This window comes from Scyliorhinus canicula, chromosome 1 (assembly GCF_902713615.1).
Source record: "Scyliorhinus canicula chromosome 1, sScyCan1.1, whole genome shotgun sequence".
NCBI lineage: Eukaryota > Metazoa > Chordata > Chondrichthyes > Carcharhiniformes > Scyliorhinidae > Scyliorhinus > Scyliorhinus canicula.
The window spans coordinates 102387251-102412218 of record NC_052146.1 but is presented as its reverse complement, the minus strand read 5'-3'; the positions used below and the strand labels follow the sequence as shown (position 1 = coordinate 102412218).

Sequence of the window (24968 nt, the reverse complement as noted above, 5' to 3'; positions counted from 1 at the left end):
AGGATTGAAATCTTTTTTTCCTTCATATTTCCCCAGGACTAGAGAGCTGCAGGACCTAATCAGACTGCAGAGTCACACAAATAGAAATGATGTGCAAAAGTCTGAGGCCAGCAGTCTGGCGAGTAACCTAACTCTGCCGAATGAAACAGAAGGTGAGCCAAGCTGTTGATTACTTTTAAAAGCAAATTACTGTGGATGCTGGAATCTGAAACGAAAGGGACAATGCTGGAAAATCTCAGCAAGTCTGAAGCACCTGTAGGGAGAAAAAAGACGAAGCTTTGACAAAGAGTCATCGGACTCGAAACGTTAGCTCTTTTCTCTCCCTACAGATGCTGCCAGACTTGCTGAGATTTTCCAGCATCGTTCCTTTCGTTCTTGATTACTTTTTTTTTATTAAGGCATTTACATGAACAGTAAATCCAAACAAACACAAGAGCAAGAACAAACAGGAACATCAAAATAAATAAATAACCAACACCCCAGCCCCCCCCCCCCCCCCCCCCCCCTGCCATTCCCCTCCTCCAGTTATGCCGTCCCCATTTTAGTCCCTTTATCTCCCCCTGCTGCTGCTGATGCTTCAATTTGCCTTGAAGTCGATGAACGGATTCCACCTCCAGACAAACCCGTCAACCGACCCTCTTAAGACGAACTTGATTTTCTCCAACCTTGGGAATTCTGCCAGGTCGCTCACCCACACCCCCGATTTCAGTGGCTCCGAGTCCCTCCACTCCAGCAAAATCTCTCCGGGCTACCAGGGAGGCAACGGCCAAAACATCGGCCTCTCTTGCCCCCTGGCCACCTGTGTCCTCTGACACTCCAAATATCGCTGCATCTGGAACCGGGGCTACATTCATCCTCAACATCTCGGACATTACGTCCTCGGACCCCTGCCAGAACCCCTTCAGTTTCAGACATGCCCAAAACATGTGGACACAGTTCGCTGGCCTCCCCATGTACCACCCACACCTGTCCTCTACACTCTCAAAGAACCTGCTCATCTTAGCCACCATCATGTGTGCCCAATATAATATCTGAAACTGAATAAGGCTGAGCCTTGCACGATGTGTGCACATTTACCTTCCTCAGCCTCCTCCCCCAACCAAGCTTCCATTTCCACCCCCCCAGTTCCTCCTCCCATTTCTGTCCTTGAAGATGTCGGACACCTTTCCCTCACCCACTCCTTCCCTCGATAGCATCTTGTCCTGTAATCCCAAGGGCGGGAAAGGACGGCACCTGCTTTCTCACAAAGTCTGTAAGCCTATAAGTATCTGAACACGTTCCACTGGGCAGCTCATATTCCTCCTCCAAGTCCTCTAAATTCGCAAGGCTGCCCCCCACAAACTGGCCCCCAAACCCCTCGATCTCTAACTGTCGCCACCCCCGAAACCACGCATCCAACCCTTCCGGTGAAAATCTGTGATTGTCGCAAATCAGTGCCCACACCGAGGCACCTTGCAACCTCTGATGCTGCCTTCACTGTCCCCACATCCGCAGGGTCACCACCACCACCACTGGGCTTGTGGAGTACTTGGCCAGCATGAACGGCAGAGGCGCTGTCAGCTTTGCCCCTAAATCCGTACCCCTGCAAGAGGCCATCTCCCAATGCCGACCACTCCCTCATGACCCACTTTCTCACCAAGCAATGTTTGCTTCCCAATAATTCATTATGTTTGACAAGGCTAATGTGTTCTCCCCCATTCCAACAACACCTTAACCCATGGGGTTTTCCCTGCCCACAAGAACTCCGAGATCAAAGTATTGACTTTCTTAAAGAATGATATTGGGACGAAGATCGGGAGGTTCTGGAAGACAAATCAGAGCCTCAGCAGCACTTTTATTTTCACTGTCTGCACCTGTCCCGCCAGCGACTAGTGGTAGCTCATCCCACCTCTTAAAATCCCCCCTCATCTGTTCCACCAACCGCGCCAAGTTCAACTTGTGCAGCTGCTCCCATCCCCTCAACAACTGGATACCCAAATATCTGAAGGTCGTCCCCACCATCTTGAATGGCAGCTCTCCCAACTTTTTCTCCCGCCCCCTGGCCTCGATTAGGAACACCTCACTCTTCCCCATGTTTAGCTTGTATCCGGAAAACCGGCCAAACCGGAATACTCATAATCTCTTTCCCCCCCCAATGCCTACCAGTGGGTCCGAGCTATAAAGCAGCAGGTATAGCATGACCCTGTGCTGAACTACCAGCACCCAATACAACAATCGGACCCAGACCACAAACCCCTGCCCGAATCGTTCGAACACTCCCCACAAGTACTCCCACCCTGCCCCGCCCCGGGGGCCAGGGGCTCCAAATCATAAAGCCTCCTGTAAAACTCCACGAATACCCCATTCACTCCCACCGGGTCTGGTGCAACTCCACCCCTCCCATCCTTCACCCTTCTAATCTCCCTCGCCACCTCCTGATTCCTGAGTTGGTGCGCCAGCATCCTACTCACCTTTTCCTGTTCTCATACAGTGCCCTTCTGGCCCTCCACAACTAACCTACTTCCTTCCCTGTGGACACCAACCCGAACTCCATCTGGAGCAGCTGCCTCTTCTCCAACAATCCCTCCTCCGAATACCTCCTGTCTAGCCGCAGAATCTCTTCCACCAACCTTGTCGTCTCTGCTCACTCCACCTTTTCACTATGCACCTGGATAGATATGAACTGCCTCCGAACCACTTCCTTGAGCATCTTCCAAAGCTTGGTGACTGCGATCTCCCCGTATCGTTCAGTTCCACATACCCCGAATGGCGGCCCTCAGCCTCTTGCACTCCACCTCATCCGCTAACAACCCTATGTCCAGTCTCCACTACGGGCGATGGCTCCCTCCAATCCACTTGCAAGTTCACCTAGTGGGGCACGTGGTCTGAAACCGCGATTGTCGAGTACCCCGAGTGGACGACCCCTGCCAACTGCGACTTGTCCACCCGAGAAAATCAATCCGAGAGTACACCATGTGCACATGGGGAAGTACGGGAACTCCTTCGCCCTCAGCCTCTCGAATCTCCAAGGATCATCACCCCCCCATCGCTCCATGACTAATGACTGTGTTAAAGGCTCCTCCCATGATCAGTCGGTACGAGTCCAGGTCCAGGATCTTCCCCAGGACCAGCCTCATAAACTCCACATCGTCCCAGTTTGGGCATAGACATTTACCAAAACCACTAGCATCCCCTCCAGCTTCCCACTCACCATCACCAACCTCCCTCCCAAATCTGCCACAATGTTCTCCACCTCAAATGTCACCCATTTATTTACCAACACCGCCACCCTGATTGCATACCTCCGTAACACAAACAACACTGGAACATAATAAGGCGCACTCTCCCTCAATGCTCCCCAAACATCCCGTCATCAAACCAGCAAAACATCTCGAAGGAGAAAGGTTCTCCCAACAATCAACAAATACAAATAAAAAAGACAGAAAAAGCAAACATCTCCTCAAATATGTCCTCCACAGTTCAATGTCGTCGTCCTCCTGCCAGTCTATTGTCTCTTAAAAATTCGATCGCTGCCTCTGCTGTTCCAAAATATTGTTCTTGGCTGTTAAAAGCCACCCAGAGGCGGGCTGGGTACACCCGATTGAACCCGGCTCTCCTCTGCCAGGTCTGTGCCCAGGTCCTGGTACACCTGAAGCTCGTTGCCTTCCCAGGTGCACATCTTTGTCTGCCATGCCCACCTCAACATCTCTTTAACTAGGAGTCAGTGAAGACGCACCACGATTGCCCTCGGCTGGTTCACCTGCGGCTTCCTCATCAACACCCTGTGCGTCCTGCCGATCTCCAGGGGTCGGTCGAAGGCCCCCTCCCCTGTCCACATCCCCAGTATCTTGGCTACATACGAGCCAGCGTCCACTCCCTAGATGCCTTTCGGCATCCCCACAATTCTTAGATTTTGATCTCCAGGAGCGATTCTCCAGGTCCTCCACCTTCACCTTTAATCGCTTCTGGATCTTTCACATCATTCCAATCTCGGCCGCCAACGAGTGAAGCTGCTTCTTGTGCTCCTCCACCACCTCATCCACTTTCCGATGGCCTGGCCCCGAGACTCCAGCCTCTGTTCCACATAATCAATTCCTGCTTTTAATGGTTTCACTGCCTTGGCTATATCTTCCTGTGCTTCCCTCCCCTGCCGGCTGAACTTCTCATTTGAGAAGTCCACCAGCTGCTCCGTTGACTATTTGGCAGGCAGGGCAGACCTCCGCCATCTTGACCTGTGTCGCACTAAGATTCTCTTGCTCCAACTGCTCCCTTTTTTCAACCCACTTCTGGTCTGTGCTTCAATCCACCAGTGGAGGTTAATGTCTTCCGTCACCTTTTTTCACCAAAACATCCTCCCAGCAAACAGGGGAAAGGTCCAAAACAGCCACCTGGAGCAGGAGCTGCCAAATGTGTGACTGCTCACTCCCTGGCCTTCACCGGAAGTCCCCTCATGATTACTGAAAAGTATCAGTACTTTTTTGACCGCTCTGGCTTTCAAAATCCATTTGCCCACTTTCAGTATTGATTACTGGGAGTGAAGTCATGGCATGTTTCTCTTTTTCCACCTACTGCGTTATTTAGCTCCAACATTGAGGGCACTGGTTGCTACCCTGGCTACAACTAGATAACGCAATTGAAACTTGAACTTTCATCTTCTGATCTGAATAGCGAGACCACACATTACTTTTTACAAATGGAATTTATAATTTGCACCAGCTGCTCCGTTGACTATTTGGCAGGCAGGGCAGACCTGCATAGTTATAACTTTTTTCCTTCATCAATTCTCTCCAATTTGGGCATGTGCTGGCTAACATCAATAATTCTCATCCTGTTTACAAAATTGTCTTGTTTTCTTTCATTGATCATTATTGTCTCACCACTTTCTTTCTGTTAATAAACTGTATTCAGAATTGGACATTCTGAATTCTCCCTCAGTGTACCCGAACAGGCGCCGAAATGTGGCGACTAGGAGCTTTTCACAGTAACTCATTGCAGTGGTAATGTAAGCCGACTTGTGATAATGAACATAATTATTTGTCAAAACATTTGAGCTTTGTTAGTCCTTGCATGTTTTATTTCATATTCTTTATATTTTGTTGCTTTTTATAGCTAAATTGCAATTTTTGTTACATTTTCGTTTAACCTTCCACCTGTTGCCTTCCTCATTGTTTACCATGCTATGCAATCCCATTGTGCGTGAATTATTTCTTCATTTGAGAACAATGGGTTTTATGTGACAGGATGAGTGATCTGTCTGCTCCTTTGACTTTTTTCATCTTTGTTCTTTACATAGTTAAAAATGAAGTGGTTCAAAGCAGTGAATCTGAAACTGCAACAGGGAACCGATCTGTTGATGCATATCCAGGTTCAGGTAAAATCTTACCAGTGCATGTCACTGCTTCACAATTACTTGTTTAAAGTCTGTTAGTTTGCAAAATAGATTAAACCTGTTTAAGGATTGGATCCAGAGGAGTTTTTGTTCTCCCTCTCCCTCTCTCTTCTTTGTGTCATCATTGCTTTTTTAAACAAGTCGCCTTAAATCAGTGTCTCCTCAATGTGGACCCTTCTGCCGAACATTTTCTCCATATTTCCTTTGTCTAGATCCCTCATGATTTTGAGCATCTCCATCAAATCTCAGCTCAATCTTCTCAAATGAAAATTACCCTAGCTTCTCTAGTCTATCTTCTTAATTATGCATCTCATCCCTGGAACTATTCTTGTACACCTTTGCTGCACTCTCTATAAAAGCTTCACATACTGCTTGCAGATGACACCAAGTTAGGTAGGAGGGTGAATTGTGATGAGGATGTAGGGATCCTACAGCATGATCTGGACAAGTTGGGCGAGTGGGCAAATCAATGGCAGATGCAGTATAATTTGGATATGTGTGAGGTTATTCACTTTGAAAGCAAAAACAGGAAGACAGATTACTACTTAAATGGTTGTAAATTGGGAGAGGGGAGGGTGCAGCGGGACCTGGGTGTCCTTGTTCACCATTCAGAAGGTAAGCTTGCAGGTGCAGCAGGCGGTAAAGAAAGCTAATGATATGTTGGCCTTCATTGCGAGAGAGGTTTAGAGTTTAGAAGGCTATGGGGAGAAAGCAGGATTAGGCTATTGAGTTGGATGATCAGCCATGATCATGATGAATGGTGGAGCAGGCTCGAAGGGCCAAAAGGCGGCCTCCTATCTTCTATGTTTCTATAGTGTGGTGCTCAGAATTAGACACAATGTTTCTTTTGAGACCAAAGCAGTGTTTTATATAAGTTAAGCATAACTTATTTTACAATCATTATACTCTATGCCTCTATTTACAAAGCCCCAAATCCCAAATATCTTTTATTTAATAAACGTTTTACTGAGGTATTTCTTTGGCTTTTTAACAGCAACAAAATCAACAATATACATAACAAGAGAAATATATACATTAGTTCTCTGCGAGGCAGTCGACAAATGGTTACCACCTCCGGGCGAACACCAGCAGAGACCCTCTCAAGGCAAACTTAATTTTTACAGGCAGAGGAAGCCTGCTGTGTGTGAAAGCCAGGTCTCCAATTTCGGGGGCTTTGAGTCCCTCCATGCCAGCAATATATGCCAGAACATCTGCCTCTTCCTCCTCCTGGATTCCCGGGTCCTGTGATACCCCTAAAATCACCACCTCCGGACTCATTGCCACCCTCATATTTAATACTGTGGACATGGTGTCGGTAAACCCCTGCCAAAATCCCCTCAGCTTTGGACATGCCCAGAACATGTGGACATAGTTCACTTGCCCCCCGCACACTTCGCACACCTAGTCTCCACCCCAAAAAACCTGCTGATCCGGGCCACTGTCATGTGAGCCCGGTGAACAACCTTGAATTGTATCAGGCTGAGCCTGGCACATGTTGCGGTAGCATTGACCCTTCCTAACGCGTCCGCCTAAAGGCCCTCGTCTATCTCTTTCCCCCAGCTCCTCCTCCCACTTTTGCTTCAGCTCCTCGGTTTGCATTTCCTCCGAACCCATAAGCTCTCTATATATGTCCAAGACGCTCATCTCCCCTATCCATCCTAGAGACCACCCTATCCTGAATCTCCCTTAACGACAGGAGTGGGAAGGTTGCTACCTGCTTCTGCAAAAAGTCCCGTACCTGTAAATATCGGAGTTCATTTCCCCCAGCGAATGCAAACTTCTCCACCAGCGTCCTCATACTTGGGAAACTACCTTCCAAGAACAAGACCCCATCCTGTTAATCCCCGCTCTCTGCCAAATTCGGAACCCCCCGTCCATCCTCCAGGGGCAAACCTATGATTGTCGCAGATTGGGGACCACACCGATGCCCCCTCTGCTCCCACATGCCTCCACCACTCTCCCCAAACTCTCAGGGCCGACACCACAACTGCCTTGGTGGAGTACTGCGTCGGCAGGAACAGCAGGGGCACCGTCACCAGTGCACCTAACCCTGTGCCCTTACACAAAGCCGCCTCCCCACGCCGGCTCACCCCCCACCAGCCACCTCCCAACCATGGCTATGTTTGCCGCCCAGTAGTAATTACTGAAATTTGGCAGCGCCAGCCCACATCTCCCCGATTCCCCTCGAGCATTGTCCTCTTTTACCCCAGGGGCTTGCCCCCCTCCGCCCCCCACACACACACACACGCGACAATCTTAATGACCCGCTTAAAAAAGGACTGCAGGACGAAGATGGGGAGGCACTGAAAAACGAAAAGGAACCTCGGGAGGTCATTTTTACTGACTGCATCCTACCCGCCAGATAACAGGAGCGCATTCCATCTCCGGAAATCCTCCTCCATCTGGTCGACCAACCGGGCCAGGTTCAATTTGTGTCGCCTGTCCCAATCCCTCGCCACATGAATACACAAGTACCTAAAACTGTCCCCATATAAACAGCGGTTCCCCTAGTCGCCTCTCCTGACCTCTCGCCTGAACCACAAACAACTCACTCTTCCCCATATTAAGTTTGTACTCCGAAAACCGGCCGGATTCCCATAATTTCCCCCATCCCCTCCATTGGGTCTGAGACATATAACAGTAAGTCATCCGCATACAGTGAGTCTCTGTGCTCCACCCCTCCCCAGACCAACCCCTTCCAGCCCCTTGAGGCCCTCAGAGCAATTGCCAGCGGCTCTATCTTGTCCGGGAGCCCGACAATTCTTACGTTCTGCCGGCAGGACCGGTTCTCAAGGTCATCCACCTTCTCCAAGAGCCTTTTCTGCTGTTCCCGAAGCATCCTCACCTCCAGCTCCACTGTCGTTTGATGCTCTTCTTGTTCCAGCAGCGCCTTCTCCACCTTCTGAATCGTCCGGTCATGGGCGTCCAGTCTGCTCTCCAGGTGATCAATTGATTCTTTGATCGGGTCCAGGCATTCCCGCTTCTGTCTGGTGAAGCCATCCTGAATGGCCCGCATCACTGGGTCCGTTGAACGCTTCGCTGCCATCCCAGGGGTCCGTCCCTCGGCCATACTGTCTCCCGTTACAGCTTCAACACAGCTCACTACTGGCTTCTTGTTTCTGCCCTTTCGCACACTTCTAATCCTTTTTTCCATAAACCAATGCGAGGAAACAGTGCCCAGCTGCCTCAACCTACAAATTTTCCGTTTAAAACCGGAAAAAGTCCGGGGGAAAGGCCCAAAAGTCCGACCAGAGCGGGAGCCACCAAATGTGTGACTTATTGCTGCATAGCTGCCACCAGAAGTCTGAATCCTAAATATCTTTAACCACATTTTTGTGACCTGCTCTGCCAAGTTCAGTCATTTGAGCACCCATACCTCCGGTTTCTCTGTTGCAGCACCCCTTTAGAATTCTCTCCTTTCCTTCCTTTTAAGATAAAAGGCCAATCATTTGGGACAAGGAAGAGGAGCAATTTCCTCAATCAATTGTGATTCTTTTGAATTCTCTCGCTGAGAGGGTTGTGGGTGTTCCATCGTTGAATGTATTTAAGGCTGAGATAAATAGATATTTGGTCTTTGGAATCTCAGCATGTGGAGAGTGGGTGGGAATGTGGAATGTGAAAGGCTCTATTTGCAATGTTTGAACTGTATTTCTCTATTTAGAAAGCCCTGAATCCCAAATATCTTTATTCCTACTTTATAATTGTTAATCTTTTTTAAAAGAATTGTTATTCAACAAATTTTCAACAGTTTTACAATCTACCTCCGCAGCCGCCAGCTGCTCCAACACCACTTTAAATCTGACTTCTGTGGGACTGGGCTCCATGTCCACATGCAGAACTGCTGAAATGGCGCTGAACTCCATCCTCCAAAACTTTCCAACTTCAGGCAGGACCAAAACATATGTACATGATTCGCAGGCCCCCCTCCCACATTGCTCACAGGCATCCTCCACCCCTTTGAACAGTGGGTTTATCCTAGACTTTGTAAGGTGCACCCTCTGCACTATGATCAGTGTATCAGCCCCAGCATCGAGGGCAAAGTTGAGGCATTTACCCTCTGCAGCACCTCGCACCATTCCTCCCTCTTCCTCCCACTCCGTCCTTAACCCCTCCGTGGACACCCCATCCTCATCCAAAGCCCTCCTGCATATCGCCCAGACGACCCCCTCTCTCCCACCCCTTGATAGCACTGTCTCCAGCAATGAGGAGGCAGGCACTATTGGGAAGGTCGGGAAGACCTGCTCTCAAAAATCTATTACCTGCGCCAGCCAAAACCTCTTGCCCAACTGTGTACTCTTAAATCGCCCTCCCAGAAACAGATCCTTCATTTCCTTAATCCCCCTCTCTTCCCATCCCCAGAACCTTGTGTCCATCCTCCCTGGCTCGAAGCCATGATTTCCCTCTAATTGGCACCCTCACGACCCAGCTCCCAATATAAAATGGGGGTTTTTATGGGGTTGTTGTCGATTGTGAAACCTAAAATGCTGCCTGAACTGCCTCCAGATCTTCAACGTGACCACTGGACTGACAATACTTCCCTGGGATCATCGGGAGTGGCGCTGTTGCCAGCGCCTGCAATCCCGATCCCCTGCAAGAGCCTGCCTCTATCCTCGAAAAAACCACCCTCCCTGCTGCTCCATCCCCAAATTTTGTCTGCATTTACCACCCAATAAGAATACATCAAATTTGATGCTTCCCCCACCCCACCTGCTATCTCCTCTGCAGTACTATCTTCCTAATCCTAGCCACCTTCCCCGCCCAAACAAACAAGATCAACCTGTCCACCCCCTAAATAAACGCCTTGGGCAAAAATACCGGCAGGCATTGAAACAAGAGGAAGAATTGCAGCAAAACATTCACCTTTACTGCCTGCACTTGGCCCTTCAATGACAAAGGAAGATTGTCCCACAGCAAATCAGCCTTCACCCTCTCCACCAAGCTAATGAAATTAAACTTGGGAAGCCCTGCTCAATCTCCAGATAGCTAAAATGAGAAGAGAGGGGCATTAAGGAAATGAAGGATCTGTTTCTGGGAGGGTGATTTAAGAGTACACAGTTGGGCAAGAAGTTTTGGCTGGTGCAGGTAATAGATTTTTGAAAGCAGATCATCCCAACCTTCCCAATAGTGCCGCCAGATGAAATGGCAGCTCCCCAACATCTGCTCCCACTGCTGGAGAGGAGATCACAAAGGACCCACTTTTCCCTAAATTCAATTTGTACCCTGAAAATGTCCCAAATCTCTATAGCAGCCCCATTATACTCTCCACCGACGAGCTTGGCTCTGAAATATACAGCAGCAAGTCATCTGCAGAAAAGGACACCTTATGTTCCATAACCCCAAGCTCCTTAGTGCAATGGCCAAGGGTTCTATAGCCAACCCAAACAGAAGGGTGGACATGGGGCATCCCTGCCTCATACCTCGGTGCAATGCAAAATACCCTGTGTGCATACTGTTTCTACGTCCCCTCGCCTTCGTCCCCTTGTAAAGCAGCTGCACCCAGGCCACAAACTTCAGCCCAATCCCAAATTTCTCCAATACTGCCATCAAGTAACTTCACTCTGCCTGATCAAACGCTGCCTCCCTTCCATCTGCCAGAGAAAGCACCACATTCACTAGCCTCCTCTCATTTGAGGACAACTGTCTTCCTTTTACGAACCCCGTCTGGTCCTCCCCAGTCACCTTTGGAAGGCACCCCTGCAACCGTGCCAATATCTTGGTGTCTACGTTCAGTAGAGATATGGGCCTGTACAACCCACATTCCACCGGATCCTTGTCCTTGTAACAACTAGATAGATGCCTGTCCCATAATCTGTGGCAAGACACCCCTGACCATCATGTCATTAAACATTCCCACCATCAGTGGCACCAGCCTATCCTTTCTTTTATAAAATTTGAACGGGAACCCATTGTACCCCGCCGCCTTCCCTGCCTGTCTCATCCCAATCGCCACCTTTACCTGCTCCACCCCCACCAGCTCCTCCAATGCTGCCCTCTCTACCTCCCCCAATCTTGGGCACTCTAGCCCTCCCAAAAACTCTTTCATCTCCTGCTCCTCGTCCGGTGGCTCTGACCTGTACAAGTCCCTGTGGAACTCCTCAAACACCTTTATTAACCTGTTCTGGAGCCGCCACTAACTCCCCCATCCTGTCCCACATCTGAACTATCTCCCTTGCCGCGGCCTTCCCACGGAGCTGACCTGCTACCATATACCCTGCCTTCTCATAAACAGCCGCCCTTGCCCTTCTTAACTGACAAACTGCTTTCCCCATGGACAATAGGTCAAACCTCACTTGCAACTCCTTCCTCTTTATCAGGAGGTCCGGGTCCCCCGCATACCTCTCATCCACCTCCAAAATCTCTTCAATCATTCATTGATGTTCCTTCCTCTCCTCCGTATCCACCTTAGCCTTAAATTAGATCACCCCCCCCACCATTGCCATCAGAGCCTCCCAGACCACCTGGGACCTGTCCACCCCCCTCTCCAGAATCCCTCCATCCGCTTCATCTTGCAAACACCTCACCGAGTATCGATCCTCTCTTTCCCCCATTCAAACCTCCCAGGTCCATCAAAGCCTGTTCAATCAGGTTCCAATGACTGCAGCCCCCCACCCAACCACCACCACACTCGCATTCACTAGCCAACCCATCTTTGCTAGTGAAGTGTCCCCTGCCAGAGCCACCCTGGCCCCACCTCCCTTAAACCAAGAAGCAATACAGAACCGCAACCATAAGGAAAAAAGAAACCAAAACCCAGAACATGTAAACAAAGCCGCCCATTCAAGAGACAGAAAGCAAAACCCCAGTCAAATAGAAAACCCTTAGTAAGAAAATCACCACCCCCGTCCCCATAAACCAAGTCCAAGTCCCAACTCTCTCTGTCCCAGTCTTTCAGCCTTAGCAAATGCTTCCACCGTTTCAAAGTAAAAATCCCTCTATTTGTGAGTCACTCTCAGCTTCGCAGGGTAGACCACTCAAAATCTCACTCCGTTGCCATACAATGCCGCCTTCACCCGTCCAAAGGCCACCCGCCTTCTCGCCAACTCCGCCGTCTGTTCTTGGTATATTCATATACCAACGCTCTCCCACTTCACAGCTCGCCTCTGCTTCACCCAGTTCAAAGCCTTTTCTTTCACCTAAGTGTGAAAGTTATAACTGCCCTTGGTGGCTCATCCGCTTTAGGCTTTAACCTGAGCGATTAATGTGCCCTGTCCAATTCTTAGCCGGAGGAATCTTCCCCCTCCCATCAAGTCCGCAAATTATTTGATCGCCCCCCCCCATACGATTCACAAGTTTTGCCTCTTTGACCTACCCTCCACCCTCTGCGCCCTTTGATGGCCTCCGCCACCCTCCACAGATCCTCACCCATTGAGGTGAACTGGTCACTGTGTTGTGACAAGGCCTCCTCCACCTCCTTCAGCTTCGCTTCTTGCTCCCGAACCTTGACCGCTGCCTTCATCGCTGCCATCTTTACCCACTCTTTCATCAAACCCATTTTCTCCCTCCGAAGCACCTCCATATGCTTGGCAAATAGACTCTCAAACTCCACCGTCACCACCTTGGTCAGAGTTTCCAGCAGGAGGGAAGTGGCCCCCCGTGATGACCCAGCCCCTGCTATCTCAGCCTCACTTGCCGGTGGACATTCACTGGCTCCTTCTTTCCAGCACCTTTCTTCTGGGGTTTTGATACCCCTCCACTTCCTTATGACTTCCCACGGCAACTCATCGACAACCGGGTATAAAAGTCCAAAACCAGAGACTCTAGCAGGAGCCACCTAACGTGACCTCCACCTACATGCTGCCACCGGAAGTTCCTGTAACCTTTAATATCCTGCACGTCATATCCACATCAGTGGCTGGAGTGGAACTGGGAAAGGAAAAGAATCCAGTTATCATGCTCCATATCGGGTAGCATGGTGGTTAGCATAAATGCTTCACAGCTCCAAGGTCCCAGGTTCGATTCCCGGCTGGGTCACTGTCTGTGCGGAGTCTGCACGTCCTCCCCATGTGTGCGTGGGTTTCCTTCGGGTGCTCCGGTTTCCTCCCACAGTCCAAAGATGTGCGGGTTAGGTGGATTGGCCATGCTAAATTGCCCTTAGTGTCCTAAAAAATAAGGTTAATGGGGGGGTTGTTGGGTTACTGGTATAGGATGGATACGTTGGCTTGTAGGGTGATCATTGCTCGGCACAACATCGAGGGCCGAAGGGCCTGTTCTGTACTGTACTGTTCTATGTTCTATATTGGGAGCAAATGACCTAAGTAGGACAGCAAAGAGGTGTCTGCTGAAAGAGTATCAAGCACTAGCCTCTAAATTAATAACGATCTTGAGGGTAATAGGCTCTGGATTATTTCCTGAGGCAGAAATAAATTAACAAAGGATCAGACAGGTCAGAATTAACATGTGACTAAAGGACTTGTTTGGGAAAGAGGGATGCCTTAACTTGGGACTCTGGCATCGGGTCAGGACCAGGGAGAAGCTGTACAGATGGGTGAGCTCTGCCTTTACACAGGGCCTGTGTCCTAGAAAAAAGGTAAACCAGGAGGTGGCAAAGGCTTTAAACTAGTTAGTTGGGCAGGGGGAATAGGTAAGCATCCTGAACGTAAACACAGCAGGGAAGAATAGAGTAAGGGATACAATAAAAGCAAGGGAATAAAAACAGTTATGGAATGGGAATCCAAAAAGACAATTAAACAAACAGAAGAAATCCTATTAAAAATGAGTTAAAATGCCTGTGCGGCAATGCGCACACTGCCTGTAATAAAACTGGGCTGTCGGAGGCAATCATACAACCAGACATAGTAGAGATTACTGAGTCATGGCTACTGCAAAATAAGGACTGGGAAGTAAACATTGCACGGTATGATGTGGGCATGATTCAACTAATTGGGGGAGAAAGTCCCAGAGCGAGCTCTTTTGATTGCATATTTCCCGACGCGCTCAGTGCAAGACCCGCATTGTAAAAGGGGCCTCAGTGGGGAACGCGATGGCGAGGCCACATATCGCCCCATTTTGTGCATTGGAGAGATCCGCTGGCTTTGAAATTTTGCCAGGTGGTGGGCAGCCACTAGTGGTTGATGAGGATCGGGGGTGATGGGTGAGGTGGAATTTGTGTTGGATAGGCTGGTGGCAGTAGAATTCTGGATGAGGTGGAGTTATAGGATGGAATCAGGAAGCTAATGAGTTTTTTCAAATGACAAAGGCATGAGTTAACAATGATGGTGATGAGCTTGCGATAGAGAGAGTGATATAGGTAATGGACCTGGGTGTTGTGATCAAAGCTCACCATCAGACAGGACCAACATTGATTTGCTTCAGACTTGATCTAAAGGGAGGGGGAATGGAGGGGCACTAAAGTGCAAACCTCCCGGTGAAAGATGGGAGGATGGATTCAGTCTTGCTAAATTCTACCTCTTCCATTACTTGATTTAGGGAAAGCCGATAGATATCATAGTTATCGTGAATGATGATTGAGATGAAAATGGTTAATATACATATAGAAAGTGATCCCATGTTTAGAGATAATGCCATTTGTGTGGCTGTAAGTAGATGAGTCTTGAAGGGACAAGAGTGGAAGCCTGTGACACAACTGTAATTGTAGGAGTCTTGAAGGAGCAGACATGGTGCTGGTAGGATCATCTTCACATGGTTCCATCCTGTGGAGTGGACCATGGGGAAAAGCAGTAGAGGAGGATAACATGGCAAATTATTTCAAAGGCTACAGTGAGCTTGAGATGAGACTGCACTGCAATCCCAGTTACACAGGACTGTCAGGGTGTTTGAAAAGGGTGATCTCAGTCTGGGGAAAGAAAGGAAAGAAAGAATAGTTTATTGAGGCCCGGAAGGTAATGGGGTGGTGGCTGGGGAGAAGTGGTCAAGAAATTGGACAGTCGCTATGCACTTGAGAACCCTAGAGAGAAAAGAAATGTTGAAGAGAATTACAGATAGTGAAATAAAAATGTGAATGTTGGATATGTGAGACATGTCTGGCGTCTTTTGTGAAAAGAAAAGGTAGATCTTGACTGTATAGCTGTCCATCAGTTAAGCTAATGTTACACACCTGGAAGATCAATAATCTGTTAACTGTGTTTCCATCATTTTCTGATTTAGTTTAAAGTGGGAGATGAGGAAAGAGTAAATGTAAGTAACTTAATGGAAGGCAAGAGATGAAAAGGAGTTGGCATGAAGCATGGGAATCAAGAAACTGAAATAGAAAAGCTCCACAGTGGCGGCCAGTGGATGCAAGTGAGTGCAGGGGTAACATGGCTACATATAGCTAGATAGAGGTATTTTGGCAGGAGTTGAAAAAAGTGTTGGTTGAACTTGGCCCTGACTCATGGCTGAAAAACCCGAGAGACACAGCAGGACATTTGGCAGTGAGACTCGTGACCATAACTGGACAACGGGATTCATGGAGATAGATTGGGCTCTACCAGGGAGGTGGAATAGAACTTTGAAGGAGTAAAGAAGTTTGTTGGAGGAAACTTACAATAGACTTTTTCCTATTTTGCTGGTATTTGGATCCAATCACTTAAATTGCAGGTATGGGAGTTTTGTCCCATTGGATTGCACCCCAGACTAAAGAGTGAGTTCTATATTTTGAGATTCAGAAACAATTCCACTGGGAATTACCAACAGGGTGGTGGCAAGACAAAAATGAGAAGGAACGGGTACATTAGCAGCTTGATGCTTGGATTAGATTCTACTCTGGAAACTTTGAGGGGCAGCATAATATCCAAATTTGTCAAAACATGGCCTGAGTAAGAGTTAACAACTTGCATTTATGTAGCCCCTCCTTTAACATAATAAAACACCCCAAGGCACTTCACAGAAAGTTTGATGCTGAGCTTCATAAGCTGATGTTAGGACAGACGATCAAAAGTTTGGCTGAAGAAGTAGGTTTTAAGAAGTGTCTTAAGACGTTGAGTGATTCAGGGAGGGAAGTTCAGAACTTGGGGCCCAGGCAGCTGAAGGCACAGCTACCAGTGGTGCAGTGATTAAAACCCAGGGTGCACAGGAGGCCAGAACTAGATCTATATGGATAATCTTGATGGGTTATATGGCTGGACAAGGTGACAGAGATAGAGCAGAACAAGGCCATGGTGGAATTAAAAGTATGGATGAAAATGTTTTATTGGATGCTAGATTTGGGGGTAGTGTATGTCAGCGAGCATGAGGATGTCAGGTGAACCGAATCTGATGCCACTTACAATGTAGGCTGCAGAGTTTTAGATGACTAAATTTATGAAGGGTACAAGATGGGAGGCTGGCCATTGAAATAGTCAAATTTACCGATAGGATTTGATGAGTCTTTTGGCAGCAAATGTATGAAGGCTGAGACTGAGTTGAATGATGATACTGGTGGAAATAGGCTCTAGTCTCCATGGAACAAAGTTCAGCAAAGAACCAGCTGTTATACTTCTGACTCATTCTGTACACAAGTTGCTTCTCATTCATTTTGCAGTGTATCTGGGGGAGGATTGGGAATGAGGGTTGGATGACAGCGACAACATGTGCTTGGTCAATGTGACTCTTTCATTGGAAACCAAGTTACATTTGCTGCACACATACATGAGTATGACCTGGATTCAGCTGGCCTGTGAGACACGTCTAGTCAGCTGGAGGCAATTGAACCCTGTGCAGCAAGTAAATTAAAAAATATATATAGTTATAATTTAGCTCCTCAAAGCAACTTGTCAAACACATTCTTTAACCTTTTCCAACCATGACGATGAGGTCATAGGAATTAATATTCAGCTTTTTTTTGCTACTGATTTAACCATTTTTCTGATGAGTTTTGACATCTTGCTCACATGCTGTTTAAAATTAGGCTGAAGGATTTGCAAGTCTCAATGCCCTAGTATATTGCTCCAATGATCTCTTTCAAGGCTGAACTATATTCAAGGTGGGTTAGATAGATCTTTGATATGGGGAACATAAGAACATAAGAACTAGGAGCAGGAGTAGGCCATCTGGCCCCTCGAGCCTGCTCCGCCATTCAATTAGATCATGGCTGATCTTTTGTGGACTCAGCTCCACTTTCCGGCCCGAACACCATAACCCTTAATCCCTTTATTCTTCAAAAAACTATCTATCTTTACCTTAAAAACATGTAATGAAGGAGCCTCAACTGCTTCACTGGGCAAGGAATTCCATAGATTCACAACCCTTTGGGTGAAGAAGTTCCTCCTAAACTCAGTCCTAAATCCCTAGTTCTGCTGTCACCCGCCAGTGGAAACAACCTGCCCGCATCTATCCTATCTATTCCCTTCATAATTTTAAATGTTTCTATAAGATCCCCCCTCATCCTTCTAAATTCCAACGAGTACAGTCCCAGTCTACTCAACCTCTCCTCATAATCCAACCCCTTCAGCTCTGGGATTAACCTAGTGAATCTCCTCTGCACACCCTCCAGTGCCAGTACGTCCTTTCTCAAGTAAGGAGACCAAAACTGAACACAGTACTCCAGGTGTGGCCGCACTAACACCTTATACAATTGCAACATAACCTCCCTAGTCTTAAACTCCATCCCTCTAGCAATGAAGGACAAAATTCCATTTGCCTTCTTAATCACCTGTTGCACTTGTAAACCAACCTTCTGTGACTCATGCACTAGCACACCCAAGTCTCTCTGAACAGCGGCATGCTTTAATATTTTATCGTTTAAATAATAATCCCGTTTGCTGCTGTTCCTACCAAAATGGATAACCTCACATTTGTCAACATTGTATTCCATCTGCCAGACCCGAGCCCATTCACTTAACCTATCCAAATCCCTCTGCAGACTTCCAGTATCCTCTGCACTTTTCGCTTTACCACTCATCTTAGTGTCATCTGCAAACTTGGACACATTGCCCTTGGTCCCCAACTCCAAATCATCAATGTAAATTGTGAACAATTGTGGGCCCAACACGGATCCCTGAGGGACACCACTAGCTACTGATTGCCAACCAGAGAAACACCCATTTATCCCAACTCTTTGCTTTCTATTAATTAACCAATCCTCTATCCATGCTACTACTTTACCCTTAATGCCATGCATCTTTATCTTATGCAGCAACCTTTTGTGTGGCACCTTGTCAAAAAGGCTTTCTGGAAATCCAGATATACCACATCCATCGGCTCCCCGTTATCTACTGCACTGGTAATGTCCTCAAAAAATTCCACTAAATTAGTTAGGCATGACCTGCCTTTAACGAACCCATGCTGCGTCTGCCCAACGGGACAATTTCTATCCAGATGCCTCGCAATTTCTTCCTTGATGATAGATTCCAGCATCTTCCCTATTACCGAAGTTAAACTCACTGGCCTATAATTTCCTGCTTTCTGCCTACCTCCTTTTTTAAACAGTGGCGTCACGTTTGCTAATTTCCAATCCACCGGGACCACCCCAGAGTCTAGTGAATTTCGGTAAATTATCACTAGTGCATCTGCAATTTCCCTAGCCATCTCTTTTAGCACTCTGGGATGCATTCCATCAGGGCCAGGAGACTTGTCTACCTTTAGCCCCATTAGCTTGCCCATCACTCCCTCCTTAGTGATAACAATCCTCTCAAGGTCCTCACCTGTCATAGCCTCATTTCTATCAGTCGCTGGCATGTTATTTGTGTCTTCCACTGTGAAGACCGACCCAAAAAACTTGTTCAATTCCTCAGCCATTTCCTCATTTCCCATTATTAAAACTCCCTTCTCATCCTCTAAAGGACCAATATTTACCTTAGCCACTCTTTTTTGTCTTATATATTTGTAAAAACTTTTACTGTCTGTTTTTATATTCTGAGCAAGTTTACTCTCATACTCTATCTTACTCTTCTTTATAGCTTTTTTAGTAGCTTTCTGTTGCCCCCTAAAGATTTCCCAGTCCTCTAATCTCCCAGCAATCTTTGCCACTTTATATGCTTTTTCCTTCAATTTGATACTCTCCCTTATTTCCTTAGATATCCACGGTCGATTTTCCCTCTTTCTTCCGTCCTTCCTTTTTGTCGGTATAAACCTTTGCTGAGCACTGTGAAAAATCGCTTGGAAGGTTCTCCACTGTTCCTCAACTGTTCCACCATAAAGTCTTAGCTCCCAGTCTACCTTAGCTAGTTCTTCTCTCATCCCCTTGTAATCTCCTTTGTTTAAACACAAAACACTAGTATTTGATTTTACTTTCTCACCCTCCATCTGTATTTTAAATTCCACCATACTGTGATCGCTCCTTCCGAGAGGATCCCTAACTATGAGATCATGAATCAATCCTGTCTCATTACACAGGACAAGATCTAGGACCGCTTGTTCCCTCGTAGGTTCCATTACATACTGTTCTAGGAAACTATCGCGGATACATTCTATAAACTCCTCCTCACGGTTGCCTTGACCGACCTGGTTAAACCAATCGACATGTAGATTAAAATCCCCCATGATAACTGCTGTACCATTTCTACATGCATCAGTTATTTCTTTGTTTATTGCCTGCCCCACCATATCGTTACTATTTGGTGGCCGATAGACTACTCCTATCAGTGACTTTTTCGCCTTACTATTCCTGATTTCCACCCAAATGGATTCAACCTTATCCTCCATAGCACCGATGTCATCCCTTACTATTGCCCGGATGTCATCCTTAAATAACAGAGCAACACCACCTCCCTTACCATCCACTCTGTCCTTCCGAATAGTTTGATACCCTCGGATATTTAACTCCCAGTCGTGACCATCCTTTAACCATGTTTCAGTAATGGCCACTAAATCATAGTCATTTACGATGATTTGTGCCACCAACTCATTTACTTTATTCCGAATACTACGAGCATTCAGGTAAAGTACACTTATGTTGGTTTTTTTACCTCTGTTTTGAATCTTAACATCTCCAGTTTTATTCCTTTTGTTATTACTGGGCCTATTCACTGTGCAGAATAGGTGCAGGAAGGTGCAGAAAAGTGGAGTTAGGGTAGACGACCTACCATAATTGTATTGAATGTCTGCAGGCTCAAACTCGAGAACCATATGGTCTGCTCCTGTTACTGTTTCTCATGTTCTTGTACAAGTTTTGCGGTTCAGACCAAAGAACTCTGGAAAAAATAGAGCTTCAAGCAGCCAATTACAGAATAATCAAAATTTCTGAGTGACATAATGAAAATTAAATTCAGAATGTGTTCATTTAGTTACACTACTTAATCATGCAAACCAGAAACAGTGTTTAAAGATGGCAACATGTGAGAAAATTGCTGAATGGCATTAGCTTGTGTGGAATATTAACAGGGACATAGAACAGTTAGGTCAAGTGGTCAATTTCTGTGCTTCACACTCCCTAAAACTCAGAAGTCTTCATAAAAAGTACAAAGAACACATTTAACAATAATGTTAAACCCTAATTAGATGGGTTACTCTGACATTTGCAATAATCGCTCTCCACCCAAGAGCAGTAGTTCAGAAATTCAGAACTCTTGATTTTCTGTAATATTTAATTGTGAAGGTTCAGGCAGCAAGGCCATAAGACTGAGGAGCAGAATTAGGCCAGTTGGCCCATCGAGTCTGCTCCGCCATTCAGTCATGGCAGACAGATATTTTCTCATCCCCATTCTCCTGCCTTCTCCCCATAACTCCTAATCTTCTTGTTAATCAAGAACCTATCTAACTCTGTCTTAAAGACACTCAAGTGATTTGGCCTCCACAGCCTTCTGCGGTAATGAGTTCCGCAGATTCACCACCCTCTGGCTGAAAAAATTCCTCCTCATCTCCGTTTTAAAGGATTGTCCCTTTAATCTGAGATGGTGTCCTCTGGTTCTAGTTTTTCCTACAAGTGGAAACATCCTCTCCAGGTTCACTCTATCCAGGCCTCGCAGTATCCTGTAAGTTACAATAAGATTCCCCCTCATCCTTCTAAACTCCAACGAGTATAGACCGAGAGTCCTCAACCATTCCTCATACGACAAGTTCTTCATTCCAGGGATCATTCTTGTGAACCTCCTCTGGACCCTTTCCAACGCCAGCACATCCTGCCTTAGATACGGGGCCCAAAACTGCTCACAATATTCCAAATGGGGTCTGACCAGAGCCTTATACAGCCTCAGAAGTACATCCCTGGTCCTGTATTCTAGCCCTCTTGACATGAATGGCAACATTGTATTTGCCTTCTTAACTGCTGACTGAACTTGCACATTAACCTTCAGAGAATCGTGAACAAGGACTCCCAAGTCCCTTTGTGCTTCTGATTTCCTAAGCATTTCCCCATTTAGAAAAGAGTCTATGCCTAAATTCCTCCTTCCAAAGTGCATAACCTCACACTTTTCCACTTTGTATTTCATTTGCCACTTCACTGCCCACTCTCCTAGTTTGTCAGAATCCTTCTGCAGTCCCCTTGCTTCCTCAATACTACCTTTCCCCAATACTACCTTTCTACAGATCTTTGTATCATCTGCAAACTTAGCAACAGTGCCTTCTGTTCCTTCTTCCAGATCATTTATTTATATATATAGACAGCACAGACCCCTGAGGCACACCACTAGTCACCGGCTGCCATCCTGAAAAAGACCCCTTTATCCCCACTCTCTGCCTTCTGTCAGTCAGCCAATCCTCTATCCATGCCAGGATCTTGCCCTTAACACCATGTGCTTTTAACTTATTTGACAGTCTCCTTTGCGGCACCTTGTCAAAAGTCTTCTGGAAATCTAAATAAATCACGTCCACTGTTCTCCTTTGTCTAACTTTCTTGTTAACTCCTCAAAGATCTCTTGACAGATTTGTCAGACACGACCTCCCTTTGACAAAGCCGTGCTGACTCAGTCCTGTTTTACCATGCACTTCCAAGTACTTCGCGATTTCATCGTTAATAACAGACTCTAAAATCTTACCCATTACTGAAGTCAGGCTAACCGGCCTATAATTTCCTGTCTTCTGCCTCCCTCCCTTCTTCAACAGGGGTGTTACATTAACCACTTTCCAGTCCTCTTGGAGCCTTCCTGCCTCCAGTTATTCCTGAAAGATCACCAATGCCTCCACAATTTCCTCAGCTATCTCTTTTAGGGCCCTGGGGTGTAGTCCATCTGGTCCAGGTGACTTATCCACCTTCAGACCTTTGTTTCCCTAGACTCTTCTCCTTAGTAATGGTCACTGCACTCACCTCTGCCCCCTGGTTCTCCTGGAACTCTGGCATCCCACTGGTGTCTTCCACCGTGAAGATGGTGTAAAGTAACTATTCAGTTCCTCTGCCATTTCGTTGTTTCCTATTATTACTTCTCCAGCCACATTTTCCAGTGGTCCAATGTCTATTTTTGCCTCTCTTACCGTTTACATATTGAAAAGGGCACAGGACATTAGGAAGAGCATTGACTTTGCAGGATTGGGATGATCAGAATTATCAAATTATGGAACAATTTGTCAGCATGTCCAACAAGAGCTTTAAAGGAATTGGGTTAACAGCAAAAGGCAGGGACCAGAGATAGAGCTGTTATGTTTCAAATTGGTTACCAAGAGAGATTATTTGTACGTTTTAAGAGTTACCCACTAGGGGCCAGAAATGTGGTTTGATTTTTTTTACTTGATGCTTACTGATAATACAAATTTGGAACTTTGACAACTGAAGAAGAATGCAGAAGATGGTAGAAGGAAATGGACAGGTGGACATATGTGTGACGGGTTCTATTCAGTGCAGAGGAATGCAAAATGCTACATTTGGGGTGGGAACTGCAGGTAATTTCACCCTAAAAATAAGTTTAAGAGCGAATAAATATAGAAAACTAATAGTGCAGACTCATAGGCCCAGGTCTTCCAAGGTGCAACAATCATCAAAGGGTTGGTGCTCTGCTCAAGCATTCCCCCGACTCAATGCAATCCCCTTTTTCTTCTGGGATCTTCCAAGCCCTGTTTTTCCAGAAATGCAGAGCTTGGTGTCTCTTGGAGAGGCCTGTTTGGGGAAAGACGGGACATGTCCCCTTTTATTACAGCATTGTAAGTTTAATGGTCCAGTTTGAATGTTAGTAGCTGCGTGAGTCAGTGAATGAGTAGGGTCGGTGAGGTGACTGGTGGGTAGGGTAACAGTTCTGCAGTTCGGAGTTGGACTACATTTTAATCTAACATTTTCTGGGTAAATATCCAGGTTGCATTGGAAATGTCTCAAGTCTCTAGCTCTTAAGAGTCAGAGACATTTACAGAGGGTCGAGAGGAGCAGGGAGATTGATCATCAGAAGGTGAAATGTCCTTGACAACTCCAGCGTGTCTTGATGTCTACAAGGTCCCTTATGGTCTCCCCATTCTAAGTTTTCTGCATTGAATACAAAATTTGGGCAGCAGTGGCAAATTTATGTAAAACATAGAATCCCTACAGTGCAGAAGGAGGATATTTGGCCCATCGAATCGGCACCAACCCTTTGAATGAGCACTTTACCCACCCATGCCCACTTCTGTACCCCCCCCCCCCCCTCTCTCTCTCTCTCTCTCTCTCTCTCTCTCTCTCTCTCTCTCCCCCTCCTTTCACACAAACACCACACACATATTCACCTGAGGCCGGAATTGCAGTGCTAACCACTGTGCCACCACGCTACCCCAAAATTACATTGCAGGTAAACCATTTTTGGATAGTTTGCATTAAAAATATGAACAGTTTGCAAGCCCTTTGTGTTTGAGTTGAAGCACCAACTGTTGAATGCATTTCATGCTGTATTTAAAAGGTTTGATAAATCTGGTTGCCTTCCTTTACTAAAGCAAATGCTTTGTAAATTTAACAATTTTAATCTGGGCAAAGTAGGACATGAAAGTTTCAACTTTCTAGTGTTGGTTCCAGGTAATTAAAATGAATATTTCCTGTTTCTTTTTGCAGTTATAACCTGCACAGGTTATAGTCCACGGGTGTCAAATCAAGATAACTTGCTAATGTTTCCTACAAAGTAAGTTTCAATTTGAATGAGTGTTGTTGGCTTTAAGTTAGTATGGATTTCTCAATTTGACCAAACAAAACTTTCGACAGTGGGTATATAGAACCTACACATTTTTCTTCAGACAATAAAAAAGGCCATTCGATACGAGCCGTAGTTCAGAGATCAAACCGTTCCTGTTGTCTTTTTGCCATAACCTGCAATCCCTCTCACATTGTCTCTGAAATCCATTCATTCTGTCAATTCCAGAAGCCTTCCCTGCTAACCTAGTCCATTAGAGTGATGCTCTTTGGAAGAAAAACATTTCATCCATCTTCCCAAGTTATTTATAATGCCCCATACATAAACTCTACGCTGTGGTGAACAATTTGTCCGGATAGGTTGATTAAGCTCAGTGAGGAATGGCGATTCTAGTCATGCAGCTCATTTTTTAAAATGTGGGAGACTGAGACCTGACACAAGGATTCGATAGTGATTGACGATGAGTGCAGTAAATTTGTCACAATTAGGAATAGGAGATTTGGCAAATCAGTACCTCAGTAAGTGTAAAATAATTCTTTGAACTTTCTTGCTGCTCTCAAATGTACAGCTTTACTAAATTCATAGAAAGGTTTCATTTTTGAATGGAATATTTTACATTTCACTTTTATAGTGAAATGGGGAGGCACTTTTTTCTCTTGGGCCTTGTAAGCTTTTGCGCATTTCCCATGTGCCCTTTCCCAATAACATGATTGCACAAATTCAGAAAACTT

At 46.3% G+C, this 24968-nt stretch overlaps 1 protein-coding gene across 5 annotated transcripts in view; it reads left to right on the top strand.

Moving 5' to 3' along the window:
• LOC119965695 (eyes absent homolog 3-like) overlaps window positions 1-24968 on the top strand; it is a 124705-nt gene that overhangs the window by 58154 nt on the left and 41583 nt on the right. For 3 of the 5 annotated variants that reach the window (XM_038796458.1, XM_038796470.1, XM_038796477.1), the window contains 3 exons: window positions 37-152; window positions 5273-5350; window positions 24162-24228. In XM_038796458.1, the coding sequence (XP_038652386.1) occupies window positions 37-152; window positions 5273-5350; window positions 24162-24228 (261 nt within the window). The remainder of the gene's footprint in view (window positions 1-36; window positions 153-5272; window positions 5351-24161; window positions 24229-24968) is intronic. The other 2 variants (XM_038796485.1, XM_038796463.1) reach the window with 1 other exon arrangement.